The 12,736-nt window shown below is 42.1% G+C and overlaps 1 protein-coding gene across 5 annotated transcripts in view; it reads left to right on the forward strand.

Moving 5' to 3' along the window:
- Nucleotides 1-3,971: 3,971 nt before the first annotated feature.
- NME8 (NME/NM23 family member 8) overlaps nt 3,972-12,736 on the forward strand; it is a 62,142-nt gene continuing 53,377 nt past the window's right edge. For 4 of the 5 annotated variants that reach the window (XM_032305538.1, XM_032305536.1, XM_032305540.1 and 1 more), the window contains exons 1-4: nt 4,204-4,426; nt 5,170-5,209; nt 5,288-5,345; nt 5,543-5,649. In XM_032305538.1, the coding sequence (XP_032161429.1) occupies nt 5,177-5,209; nt 5,288-5,345; nt 5,543-5,649 (198 nt within the window). In that variant the 5' untranslated portion in view covers nt 4,204-4,426; nt 5,170-5,176. Of the gene's footprint in view, nt 4,072-4,203; nt 4,427-5,169; nt 5,210-5,287; nt 5,346-5,542; nt 5,650-12,736 lie in introns of those variants that run through there. The other variant, XM_032305537.1, reaches the window with a different exon arrangement.

A 12,736-nucleotide genomic window follows, 5' to 3' on the forward strand; every position in this document is an offset into this window, starting at 1 on the left:
AGCTTCAGGGTTTTCTGTGGCTTCTCCTCCTTGCTCACTCCTGTAAAGCGTGCCTTCGTAAGTCCTATTGACACTAAGCCCAGGATATCTCAAGAGAGTCCTTTTTGCCCTAGGCATGTTCTCTGCCTTCTTGTAGGGCTAACCCCATCCTCCCCTATTGCTATAATAGCTTTCTATCTTATTATCTCTCATTTCACTACCCCAAACACATTTAATCCAATAGTCACACTGATGTCACAGCGGATTTTTTTTTTTTTTTAAGAATCAAAACCTTTTAATGTCATCCATCTGTTGCAAATCTTCCCATTTTAAACGTTGAGAAGTTTCCCACTGTTTTCCCATAAAGCCCACACCCTTGATCAAGCTGTGAGATCTTCTGTACATTTTGTAAATGAGCTTGCGCTCCTCCTGGGGCAGAGATTTTGGCATTATAATGAGGTAAAAGTAGTTGTGTGGCATTCTAGAGATCCCTCTACCTTCATTCTGTGCTGGCCTGAGTCAGGAGTTCAGCTCAAGCTGGTCTGAGCGGGCTGGGTAGGCTGGAGGTCTGGTCAGCTCAGTGGTTATCTCTGGAAGGGATTTTGCTTTCCATTTGTCTGCGTTAAGAGCTAAGCTGGAAAGAAGAGCTCAGGGAACACTGTGGGACAAAGGTCAGTGAGAGCAAGCAAGTATGCAGTAAAGGTCAGGTCCTGGGAGCTGGGCAAGGTTGACTGGATAAAAATACAGCTTATGGATATAGACTTTTGAACTCTAACAGTTTTAAACCACAGGGAATCTCCAAGATACTTGTGTTGGGTCCCCAATGTTGGGTCCCCCAATAATGGGTCTGTGATTAAAGGAGTGAGACTGATACAAAGTGAAGGTCAAGCAAAGCTTTATTTCGAGAAAGCATCAAGAATCAAACTGACCGTCTGGGGCCACGCCTCTTACAGAGAGGGCGACCCCTCCCTGCTTCACAGACTAACTTTTATAGAGCGAAGGCCATGTACTTGGGCCTGGCCACACACAGGTGGCAAATGAGATTATAACACACAGAGAAAGGGGAACAGTCATGCTAGGTCACACATAGGTGATCAACTGAATTACAATTTACCGTATAGTACACATTTGAACTAGCCTATCACCTTGGTGAGAATTGGCCAAAAGGCTGGGCCCACACTCCTTGGTAGCTAGGGAGACAGTATGACTGGATGTCTCCACCTGGCCTGACTCAACCCCGCATTCGGGCTGTTATCTCCACCTGACCTGACCCACCCTTGTATTTGGGCTTCGTTTCCTGGGACTGGTTTTGCAGACTTGGTTTTAAATAAGTTCCCTTGGGCGGGGTGGGGGGGGTAGGGGGGCGGGGGTGGGGTGGGGTGGGGTAGGGTCAATCTACGTTTTACTGCATAAACGACAAAATGGCTGTTCAACCGAGGTGGGGCCGCTCTGGCTAAATAGGCCCTTATATTTGTAATAAAAATAATTAAAGTCAATAGAAGTATAAGATATTTTAATAACTTCGTAAAATAGAGGAAAACAGGATACAGAAACATGGTCGCATTTCTTTTGCTCATGCTGGAAGGAGTGCCAGTCCTCTCATCTGGCCTCGTTCCCTTCTGTGCCCTCCCATCTCTTCAAGCTTTATTTCTCTATTTCTTCAACCTTTGCTCTCCTGACTTTGAAAAATCACCCTTTCAATACAGTGTAGCCAACCTCTTCCACTTTATTGAAAGGTAGTTAAAACCAGCCCACAGTCTTTGGCAATGTCCCTTCTCTTCATCTTTAGGTTTCTGGAAAGAGCTGTTAATTCTCTTTGCCTCCACTTTCTGTCTTGACATTCTCTCTTCCAGCAACTTTCCCCAGAAGACTCCACTGAAAACATTCTCATGACATCAGCATTGACTTCTTTGCTGTTTAGTCGACATAAGCAACATTTAATTTGACCTTTGTTTGTTTGTTTTATTTGACCACTTTGCAGCATTTGGCAATATTGACAATTGTTGGCTTTCCATCATCTCATCCTTGATTTCTGTGACATCACCTGCTCTTGGTTCTTCTCCCATTTTGGCTATTCCTTCTCAGTTTCCTTTATTAGCTTCAATTTCTCTTTTCCTAAATGTTGACGTTCCTAGTGCACCCTCTTGGGGCCTCACTTTCTCAAATGCCATACTTTCCTGGGCCATTCAACTCTACTCTTCTGTCCTTTAAATATGCCAGTTATCTGCAAATCTCTATCTCCTTCCCAGTTATTTTGTAGATATCTTGATTTTCTATCTAGTGGTCCCCAATGTGTTATGCACACCTTCCCTGAGGTGTGCAAAATACGCTGTAAGCTTCCAAGAAGTGATATTGCTAATTGTGTTTATTTTCTAATCTGAGAAATGAGGATATTATGCTTTGTTATTATTTATATATTTATTATCAGCAATGTCCTTGTTATGGAACCTGGACTGGATCCTGGCAGAAGAACCAAGTGGCACTTGGAGACCTTGGAGGATGGGAGGTTAATTTAACACTGGCGAGCTCAGAGGAGAATGATTTCCAAAGGTCTAAGACCCAAGCACAAGCAGGGAGGGTAAATTATACCCTTCTACTTCCGCATACATGGTACTTTTGGCACGAGCAGGAAACAGGGTAGGAAAGAAGAACCCGGAAGGGCTTTGAGACAGGGACTGGAATTCCCTTGCTGGTTTGATCTGCCATCTTAGTTTTTCCCTTATCATCCTCAAGGGCTTCTTTGTCCTCTCATTTCAGTGTTGTACAGCATATGCTTTGTCTCTAGGTTTCAACCACCCACCTATATGCAAAGGCACTGGATCTCAAGTTCCGTTCAGTGTTTCTTATAGGGAGCCGGTCACACATGGGCACGTCCCAGCTATGTGTGGCCATTGATTCCTCTCTCACCTTTCACCTTTAACTCCTGAGTTTTAGCAAATCCTAAATCCAATTAGTATTCCTGAATGATGATGACAGGCTCGCATGTCCACTCTAAAACCACTCATGGACCCATAGTTGCAGAATATCATTTATACTTACTACATATACTCTGTAGTGTTGGCCAAGAAGTCACTACGATGCTCCAAGAAGCTTGGGAAACAGCATGTCATCAATCCAGACCAGCTGAGATTAGGCCATTCTATATGTGTCACATTACGCCCAAGCTGTTAATTTTATTAAAATAATAATAGAGAATCATGATCATAAAATAGGAGAATCTTTGCAATAGAGAGTACCTATGAAAATATTTTTCCCACATAGACTTTCAGTGGTTATCTCATGGGAAAGCTTATCTTTATTTTGCAAAAAGAAAATGTTTCAAATTTGAGGACATGTGCTCATCACTATTTTGCTATCTAACATGTATTTTAAAACATAATCAACATTATCTGTTTGTTCATGATTACAGTGCTATTTTTTTTAAAGATTTTATTTATTTATTTGACAGAGACTGATGACAAACAGGCAGAGAGGCAGAGAGAGAGGAGGAAGCAGGCTCCCTGCTGAGCAGAGAGCCCGATATGGGGCTCGATCCCAGGGCCCTGAGATCATGACCTGAGCAGAAGGCAGCGGCTTAACCTACTGAGCCACCCAGGCACCCCTACAGTGCTATTTTAGAACAGTGAGAAAATTACTACTTTTTGGAACAACTCATGGTAAGGAGATAAAACTGTATGAAAACAGGTATTTAGACATGTTTTTGTATTGAACATGATTTTAATGGTGAACGTGGCCAAGCATTTATTCATGTTTGGAATCTGGCAAGTCGTGAATGAATTGCATGTATGAATCGGCTATGAATGCTAGACCCCGGCAAAAATCAGTGAAAACATTCTGTAAAAATCTATTGGCTTTGTGGAATTTGCAACAGAATATTGTACACTTTATAATTATTCGTTACTTGTTGTCACACATTGTTCTTATTTATGCCAGTAAAATTTATCATGATTTGTAGTAATTTCCAAGAGAGCTAGTTGTTAACATCTACCAGCACACCAGTGATTATGTCTGTTGTCACAGGAGAGCTTCTGTCAACCTGCAGGTGGCAAACGCACCCGTAGCATAGGGGGCTGTCCGGCACTGAGCAGAGAGGTACAGGGGCTCCGGGCAGCGGACTCCCCCACCCCTCCCACCCCTGCCACCCACCCCCCATCCCCTATCCCTCCCACCCCCATCCCCCAACCCTCCCTCGCCTATCCCCCCCCACCCCTTGCGGGTGTGGGAAGAGCAGCAGGACTGAAGCTCTTAGTGGTCCTGGACCTGCGCCCTGGGGGAGCTTCGAGGCACCGCCCCCGCGGGGAGGGCCAGGCTCACGGCGTGGGTGGGGTGGCCGCGGACGTTGGCCCCTCCTCCTGATGTCCGTTTCAGGGTCCTCTTTCTGCGTCTTTCCCGGGACCAGCGTGGACCGACGTCCAGACCGTTAGATTTTTACCTGCTCTGCGCCCAGGTACTCGGACCTCTTGGATCCGTGCTCACAAAGGCCGCAGGCCTCATCCAGGGGCTGCTTTGGATCCTCGGGGGCCTCTTCCCTCTCGTTCTTGTAAACGTAGGAGTGTAGCTTGGAGGAGCACCTGTTGTGTGTTAAGCTTGTTGGAGAATCCAGCACCTTTACCCGGGATGGATTTGGTTTTGTCGGCCCGAATAACTCCTTTATTTTGTGCTAGTCCCGCTGTCACGTGCGCGGGCCGCCACACTGAGCGCCCCCGACCCCCCGGAGTGGGCCGTTAGGGCCTCACTGACTTAACTCTGCGGATCGTTCTGATGTGCTTGCTCAAGACCACCCTAGGGTCTTGTTCTACTCATGAAACCTCCGTGGAGAGGGACCCGAGGAGAATCCATGGGCTGGTCACAGTCAATTAACACATGTGCAAATGAAAATAGACAGAACACCCCGTGAAACTTGAGGAAAAGAAAACTTTGTAAGGAACTGTACCTTGCAACATTCTTACCTTGCTTACCTTACATTCTTACCTCTTACTGGGAAAGGAAGATAACAGGGCAGAGCCCCCTGAGGAATCCCTCGGCGACCCGGGCTCCTCTCTCCCTAGAAATGGGGAGAGTGTATATTCTGATACCGTCAAAAGAAAGTTTCTGTGGGGCATTAAGATGCTGCTTGAATGCGTAGGGAATAACATCATTTAAATTTCCTCTTAAACCTTTTCTACCTGTCTTCCCTTTTTCCCATGACAGAGGATAAATGGCGGGCAAAAAGCGAGAGGTCCAGTTACAGGTGAGCATGACCTACCAGCAGTCTTTACTAGGGGCGTTGGCGCTTGAAGACCCCTTGACAGCGGTCTCCTTTTTGCAGGCAGTCGTCAATACTCAAAGCCTGTGGGATGAGATGTTGCAGAACAAAGGCCTAACAGGTACTGGGGTTCTCCTGGTTGTCCGGCCATTTGGGAACCTTAAGCCTACCTTGCCCCCAAATCTATTGGCTTTGCGGAATTTGCACCTCCCCACTAAGAGTGTAAAAACCTGCTTCATCTGAAGCGTGCAGCGTTGGGATGAGCTGCTATTCCAGATTCTTTGACTCTGTTTTTTCATAAATATTATCATCTTCTAGTGATCGACGTTTACCAAGCCTGGTGTGGACCTTGCAAAGCAATGCAAACTTTATTCAGAAAATTGAAAAATGAGCTGAACGAAGATGAACTTCTGCATTTTGCTGTAGTAAGGATTTCATTTCCAGTAAACGGTTATTTTCCTGATACTTCCAAGTGTTTAAATATTGTCTTTAAGGATTGTCTTATTTTAAACAACCTGCCAACTCTTCAAACATGGACAATATTTACTTGGCAGTATTACTGTATGTCTAGTTCTACCAGATCTAAGAACCATCACGATTTTTATCCTGTCTCTCACCGTGTTGAGGTTGTTTACTATGATTGCAAACATCAGAAAGTATACATATGGATGCCTGTCTGTTGATCTGTTTTTTTTTTTTCCCACTTGACTGTTTGTTCAGTGTGTGTCTTTTAGAATCTGGGCTATAAATGCTGTTTACTGGATAGCATTGGGATGGTCTCTGGGCACTTAACCCAGTTACCAGTTTTCCAGTGGTAGTGATTTTCCCTTCCCTTGTCACCAAGATGTGACGAGGGATTAAAATGTTATGGCTGGGACGCCTGGGTGGTTCAGTTGGTTAAGCAACTGCCTTCGGCTCAGGTCATGATCCTAGAGTCCTGGGATCAAGTCCCGCATCGGGCCCCCTGCTCGGCAGGGAGTCTGCTTCTCCCTCTGACCCTCCCACTTCTCGTGCTCTCTCTCTCTCATTCTCTGTCAAATAAATAAAATCTTAAAAAAAAAAAAAAAAGTACTTAGCTTTAAAAAAAAAAAAATGTTATGGCTAAACTTACTGGGCTTCGTTGTATTGATTATTCAATTTGTCCACATCAGGTTACCACCTGCTTAGAGCTTTGATATCTGATACAGTGGCCACTAGATGAAAACGGCTTTTGAGCACTTGAGATGTGGCTGGTGCCACTGAGGAACTGAATTTTTAACTTTAATTTATTTAAATTTAAATTTAAAAACTGATAACCAATTCAGGAATTATAAAACTTTTTAAGTTGTTTGGGACAGCTTGGTATGTGCATCTACTTTTTTGGACTATACTTTTTTTTTTTTTTTTAAAGATTTTATTTATTTACTTGACAGACAGAGATCACAAGTAGGCAGAGAAGCAGGCAGAGAGAGAGGAAGGGGGAAGCAGGCTCCATGTTGAGCAGAGAGCCTGACTCAGGGCTTGATCCCAGAACCCTGAGATCATGCCCTGAGCTGAAGGCAGAGGCTTAACCCACTGAGCCACCCAGGTGCCCTTACATTCTTTATAGGACTACTTTTCCTTAGTTCATGGTTACGTTAAGCAGCCTAAGGCTTAGAAAACTCACCTCATTATTTTTTCTCTGCAAGAGAAAAGGTGGCTGTATACAATTGTTAAATCTTTTTTTTTCTTTTTTAAAGATTTTATGTATTTGTCAGAGAGAGAGTGAGTGCACAGTCAGGGGAAGCAGCAGGCAGAGGGAGAAGCAGGTTCCTTGTGGAGCAAGGAGCCTATGTAGCATTCCGTTCCGGGGCTCTGGGATCAGGACCTGAGCTGAAGACAGACACTTAACCTACTAAGCCACCCAGGTGTCCCTACAATTGTTAAATCTTTTTATCCAGAGGTTGACTTTGTCTTCTGAAGTAAGAGTGTTTCAGTTTTTGAAAGGGCGACCATCTGTAACAGCCTACTTCATTCTGAGCCACCAGAATGGATCTGGAATATGATTTGAGACTCGATCCTTGGCAGGGAGGATAAATGGAGTTCAGAGGACACAGAATGGGGCCTGATGGAGATTGGCAGATACAGTAGACACAGGTTGGTATAGAAGTTGAGAAACCATATCAGGAGGCTCTAACAGTTGGCAAATGGATTGAGAATCAAGGTAGAAAATTCTTTTGAGTCCTGGCAGTTGGCATAAGGGAACTTCGTCTGGGAGTGGCAGGAGTGCAAGTTCATGGGCTAGGAGCCCTGGGAAAACTCCAGTGTCTCAAAGGAAAATGAGGTCAGTGGGGAGAAACCAACAAAAAGGTAGGCTCCCTGCACCCCTGTCAGGCTACCTGGAAGGGAACATGGGTATAGGAAGGTAAGGCAAGCAGTCCTTAAAGACTGAGAAGGTGTAACTTGACGCTGTGTTCCCTAGTGCTTTAGAGGCATTAAATCCCTCTTTGTAAACCTGGATAATATGTGCAGGCCAGGCACTGCTGTGGTGCTGGAGGGTGGGTGTGGAAGGGGAATTAGAGCGCATGATGGGTGGACACCCTATTCAGCTCACCTCAGAGCTGTGTGATGATGTAGGTCTTAACGTTGCTCTCTCCCAGCCCAGTGACTTCCAGCTGTCCTCGTGGTGGTACCCCAGAGGGACAGAATTCCTCAGTCGACTCCACAAGGAATCTTTTCTGTTACTATAGCCATCCCCCTGGGAAGTGCTAGTAAGTTCTTCCCAAAATCTGTTCATATTACTCTCCATAATATTAGCATCTGTTGAATTTAAGAACAAAGAATTTTGTGCCTGCCTGAATGGTTTCTCTGGTCATGTTTGACTGCACTCAACAATAGCACGTTCGTATAAATTGATGCTGTTTTTTTGCTGTGGCCTGCCCATAAAGGATGATAAAAATGCATTTAATCTCAAAACCTCCATTGGGAGTAGCCTATGAGGTTGAAATCACCCTAGGCCAAGTGGCCAGTATAATTTTTTTGTTGTTACGTGTCCTTTTTAAAAGACTTGAAGACTTGTATTTTTTTTTAAAGATTTTATTTATTTATTTGACAGAGATCACAAGTAGGCAGAGAGGCACGCAGAAAAAGAGAGAAAGAAAAGCAGGCTTCCCACTGAGCAGAGAGCCCGATGCGGGGCTCGATTCCAGGACCCTGGAATCATGACCTGAGCCGAAGGCAGAGGCAGAGGCTTTAACCCACTGAGCCACCCAGGCACCCCTTGAAGACTTGTATTAACATTGTACCATACATATAAAATTTCAGTGAATATTCTTTATTGCAGTTCTTGTATAATATTATTAAGTGCTCTAATTGTTAATACTTTACTATAATATAAACATTGTAATGATTATGCCTACACTACTTTTAAATATATACTTTAACTTATGTCCTTAAATATTATAGATTAGTACCTTTCCCCTCCTTCCTTTTTTTCCCCCAAACTATGGAAGCTTGAAAAAAAAGAATAAAAAAAGCCATGTAGAATCCAATGTGCATAAAAAAGAGAGAGAGAGATTATAACACAGCTCCTCTGGCTGACAGGGCTGAAGGATCTTCTCTTGGCTTCCTTACAGTGGTTACCTCCAGAAATCCCAGTTTGAAAACAATTGCCTTAGGTTGCAAAAACTGTCTCTTAGAGAAGACCCTACCAAGTAATCTCTTTCTGACAGCTGGCCCAAAGGATGCTATATTAATGTTGAGGAATACACTATTATTAAGTATATAATTGTTTATAATCAGTGTAGCACAACTTGATATTTGTTTTTTTTTCCCCCAAGTTCTTATTTAAATTCTAGTTAGTTGGGGGTCCTGTGTGGCTCAGTCAATTGTCACTATCTCAGGGTCCTAGGATTGAGCCCCGCATTGGGCTCTCCACTCAGCAGGGAGTCTGCTTCTCCCTCTCTCTCAAATAAATAACATCTTAAAGAAAAAAGAAAAGAAATTTTAGTTAGTTAACATAAGTGTAATATATAGTTTCAGGTGTAGGATTTACTGATTCATCACCTATCTAGCCCATCCCCCTGCCATGAACCCTCCAGCAACCCTCAGTTTGTTCTCTATAGTTGAGTCTGTTTTATGGTTTGCCTCTCTCTCCTTTTCCCTCCTATGTTCATCTGTTTTATTTCTTAAATTCCACATACAAGTGAAATCATATGGTATTTGTCTTTCTCTGGCTGACTTCCTTTGCTTAGCATGATACTGTCTTGCCCTGGGGTGCCTGGGTGGCTCAGTTTGTTAAGCACCTGATTTTTGATTTCACAGGTCATGATCTCAGGGTCATGAGATCCAGCCAGATTTGGACTCTGCTCTCAGTGGGGGTTTGCTTGAAATTCTCTCTCTCCTTTGTCCCCTCTCCCCTTCATTGCTCTCTCTCTCCCTCTGTCTGTCAAATAAATAAATAAACCTTAAAAAAATACTCTCCACTTCCAGCCATGTTGTTGTACATGGCAAGATTTCACTTTTTTAAAGAAAAGACTTTTTAGAGAAAGAGCACAAACAAAGGGGTGGGTAGGAGGGGGCAGAGGGAGAAGGAGTAGAAGACCCCGCATGAGCAAGGAGCCCAATGCAGGGCTTGATCCCAGGACTCTGGGATCATGACCTGAACCAAAGGTCATATGCTTAACCAACTGAGCCATCCAGGCACCCCAGGATTTCATTTTTTATGGCCTAGTAATATTCCATTGTGTATAACTTCTTTATCCATTTATTGGTTGATGGACATTTGGCTCTTTCCAGAATTTGGCTGTTGTTGATAATACTGCTGTAAACTTTGGGGTGCATGTATACCTTCAGATTAATATTTTTGTATCCTTTGGGTGAGTACATAGTAGTACATTGCTGAATTGTAGGGGAATTTAATTCTAGTTTTAAGTTCTTAGGAACCTCCGTGCTGTTTTCCAGAGTGGCTTCCCAATCTGCATTCCCACCAACAGTGTAAGAAGGTTCCCTTTCTCCACATCCTCATCAACATCTGTTGTTTTCTATGTTGTCAATTTCAGCCATTCATGAGGTGGTAGTTCATTGTGGTTTTGATTTTTATTTCCCTGATGATGTTGATGTTGAGATTCTTTTCATGTGTCTGTCGGCCCATTTGTAGTTTTTCTTTGGAGAAACATCAGGTCATGTCTTCTGTGCATGTCTTTACCAGATTATATATTTTTTGGATGTTGAGTTTGACAAGTTCTTTATAGATTTTGGATACTAGCCCTTTAACAGATATGTCAATTGCAAATATCTTCTCCCTTTTTGTAGGTTACCTTTTAGTTTTGATGATTGTTTCCTTTGCTATACATAAGCTTTTTTTCTTGATGTAGTCCCAATATTTCATTTTTGCTTTTGTTTCTTTTGTCCCTGGAGATGTATAAGAAGATGCTATAGCCAATGTCAAAGAGGTCGCTGCCTGTGTTCTTCTCTATGATTTTGACGATTTCCTGTCTTTCATCCATTTTGAATTTATTTTTGTGTATGATGTAAGAAAGTGGTCCAGTCTCATTCTTTTGCGTGCTGCTGTCCAGTTCTCCCAACACCATTTGTCTTTTTTCCTTCAGATATCCTTTCCTACTTTGTTGAAGATTAGTTGACCATGGAGTTGTGGGTCCATTTCTGGGTTTTCTATTCTGTTCCATTGACCTATTTGTCTGTTTTTGTGCCTGTACCATACTGTCTTGATCACTACAGCTTTGAAAGTAATTTAAAGTCTGGAATTGTGATGTCTCCAGCTTTGCTTTTCTTTTTTCAAGCTTGCTTTGGTTGTCTGGGGTCTTTTGTTGTGATTCCATACAAATTTTAGGATTGTTTATTTTAACTGTGTGAAGAATGCTGGTGGTATTTCATTGAAATTGCATTAAATGTATAGATTGCTTTGGGTGGTATAGGCATTTTAACAATATTTGTTTTTCCAATCCACGGGCATGGGATGTTGTTCCATTTCTTTGTGTCACCTTTAATTTCTTTCATAAGTGTTCTGTAGTTTTCAGAGTAATATCTTTTACCTCTTTGGTTAGGTTTATTCCTAGGTATGTTACCTCTTTGGTTAGGTTTATTCCTAGGTATGTTATGTTTTTTGGTGCAATTAAAATAGGATCAATTCCTTGATTTCGCTTTTCTGGTGCTTCATTTTTGGTGTATAGAAATGCAACAGATTTTTGTATGTTGGCTTTGTATTCTGCGACTTAACTGAATTTGTGCATCAGTTCTAGCAATTTTTTGGTGGTGTCTTTGGGGTTTTTTTACTAAGAGTATCATGTCATCTCTGTGAATAGTGAAAGTGACATTTCTTGCCAATTTGTCTGATTGCAAAGTTAGGACTTCCAATGCCATGTTAAATAACAGTGGTGAGAGTGGACATCCCTGTGTTATTCTTGACCTAGAGGAAAGTTTTCAGGTTTTCCCCATTGAGGATATTAGCTTGGGGTTGTTTTGTGTATGGCTTTTATGATTTTTAAGAAGATTTTATTTATTTATTTGAGAGAGAGAGTGAAAGAGCAAGAAAGAACAGGGAGCCCACTGTGAGGCTCAGTCCCAGGACCCGAGAATCCTGACTTGAGCAAAAGGCAGATGATTAACCAGCTGAGCCACCCAGGTACCCCAGTGTCATAAAGAGAAAAATCATAAATTTTAATAGGCCTTTATTCCTACTTTGTTGAGGTTTTTTTTTTTTTTTAAAATCAAGAATCAAATGGTTTGTCAGGTGCTTTTTCTTCATCTATTGAGAGAATCTTATGGTTCTTTTCCTTTCTTTTATTAATGTGGTATATCATGTTGATTGATTTGTGAATAATGAACCATCCTGGCAACCCAGGAATAAATCCCATTTGATCATGGTATTCTTTTCAAGTGTTCTTAGATTCAATTTGCTAGTATTTTGTTCAGATTTTTTACATACATGTTCTTAAGGGATATTGGCCTGAGTTCCCCTTTTTAGTGGGGTCTTTGTCTGGTTTTGGAATCATGGTAATGGTGGCCTCAAAGAATGATTTTGCACGTTTTCCTCTCCTTTCTATTTTTTGGAATAGTTTGGGAAGAATGGTATTAACTCTTCTTTAAATGTTTGGTAGAATACCCCTGTGAAGATGTCTGTCTCTGAACTTTTGTTTGTTGGGAGATTTTTGATTACTGATTCAATTTCTTTGCTGTTTATGGGTCTGGTCTGTTCAAGTTTTCTATTTCATCCTGTTTTAGTTTTGATAGTTTGTATGTCTCTAGGAATTTATTCATTTCTTTCAGATTGCCCAATTTTTTGTCATATAATTTTTCATAATATTCTCTTATTGTTTGTTCTTCTGTGGTGGGGGTTGTGATTTCTCCTCTTTCATAATTTTGTTTATTTGAGTCCTTTCTCTTTTATTTTTTGGTGAATCTGGCTGGGGTTTATCAATTTTATTAATTTTTTCAAAGAACTAGCTCCAGGTTTCGTTGATCTGTCCTACTGGTCCTTTGTTTGTTTCTATATCGTTTATTTCTGCTCTATTCTTTATTATTTCCTTTCTTCTG

The sequence above is a fragment of the Mustela erminea genome, chromosome 11 (assembly GCF_009829155.1).
Source record: "Mustela erminea isolate mMusErm1 chromosome 11, mMusErm1.Pri, whole genome shotgun sequence".
Taxonomy (NCBI): Eukaryota; Metazoa; Chordata; class Mammalia; order Carnivora; family Mustelidae; genus Mustela; species Mustela erminea.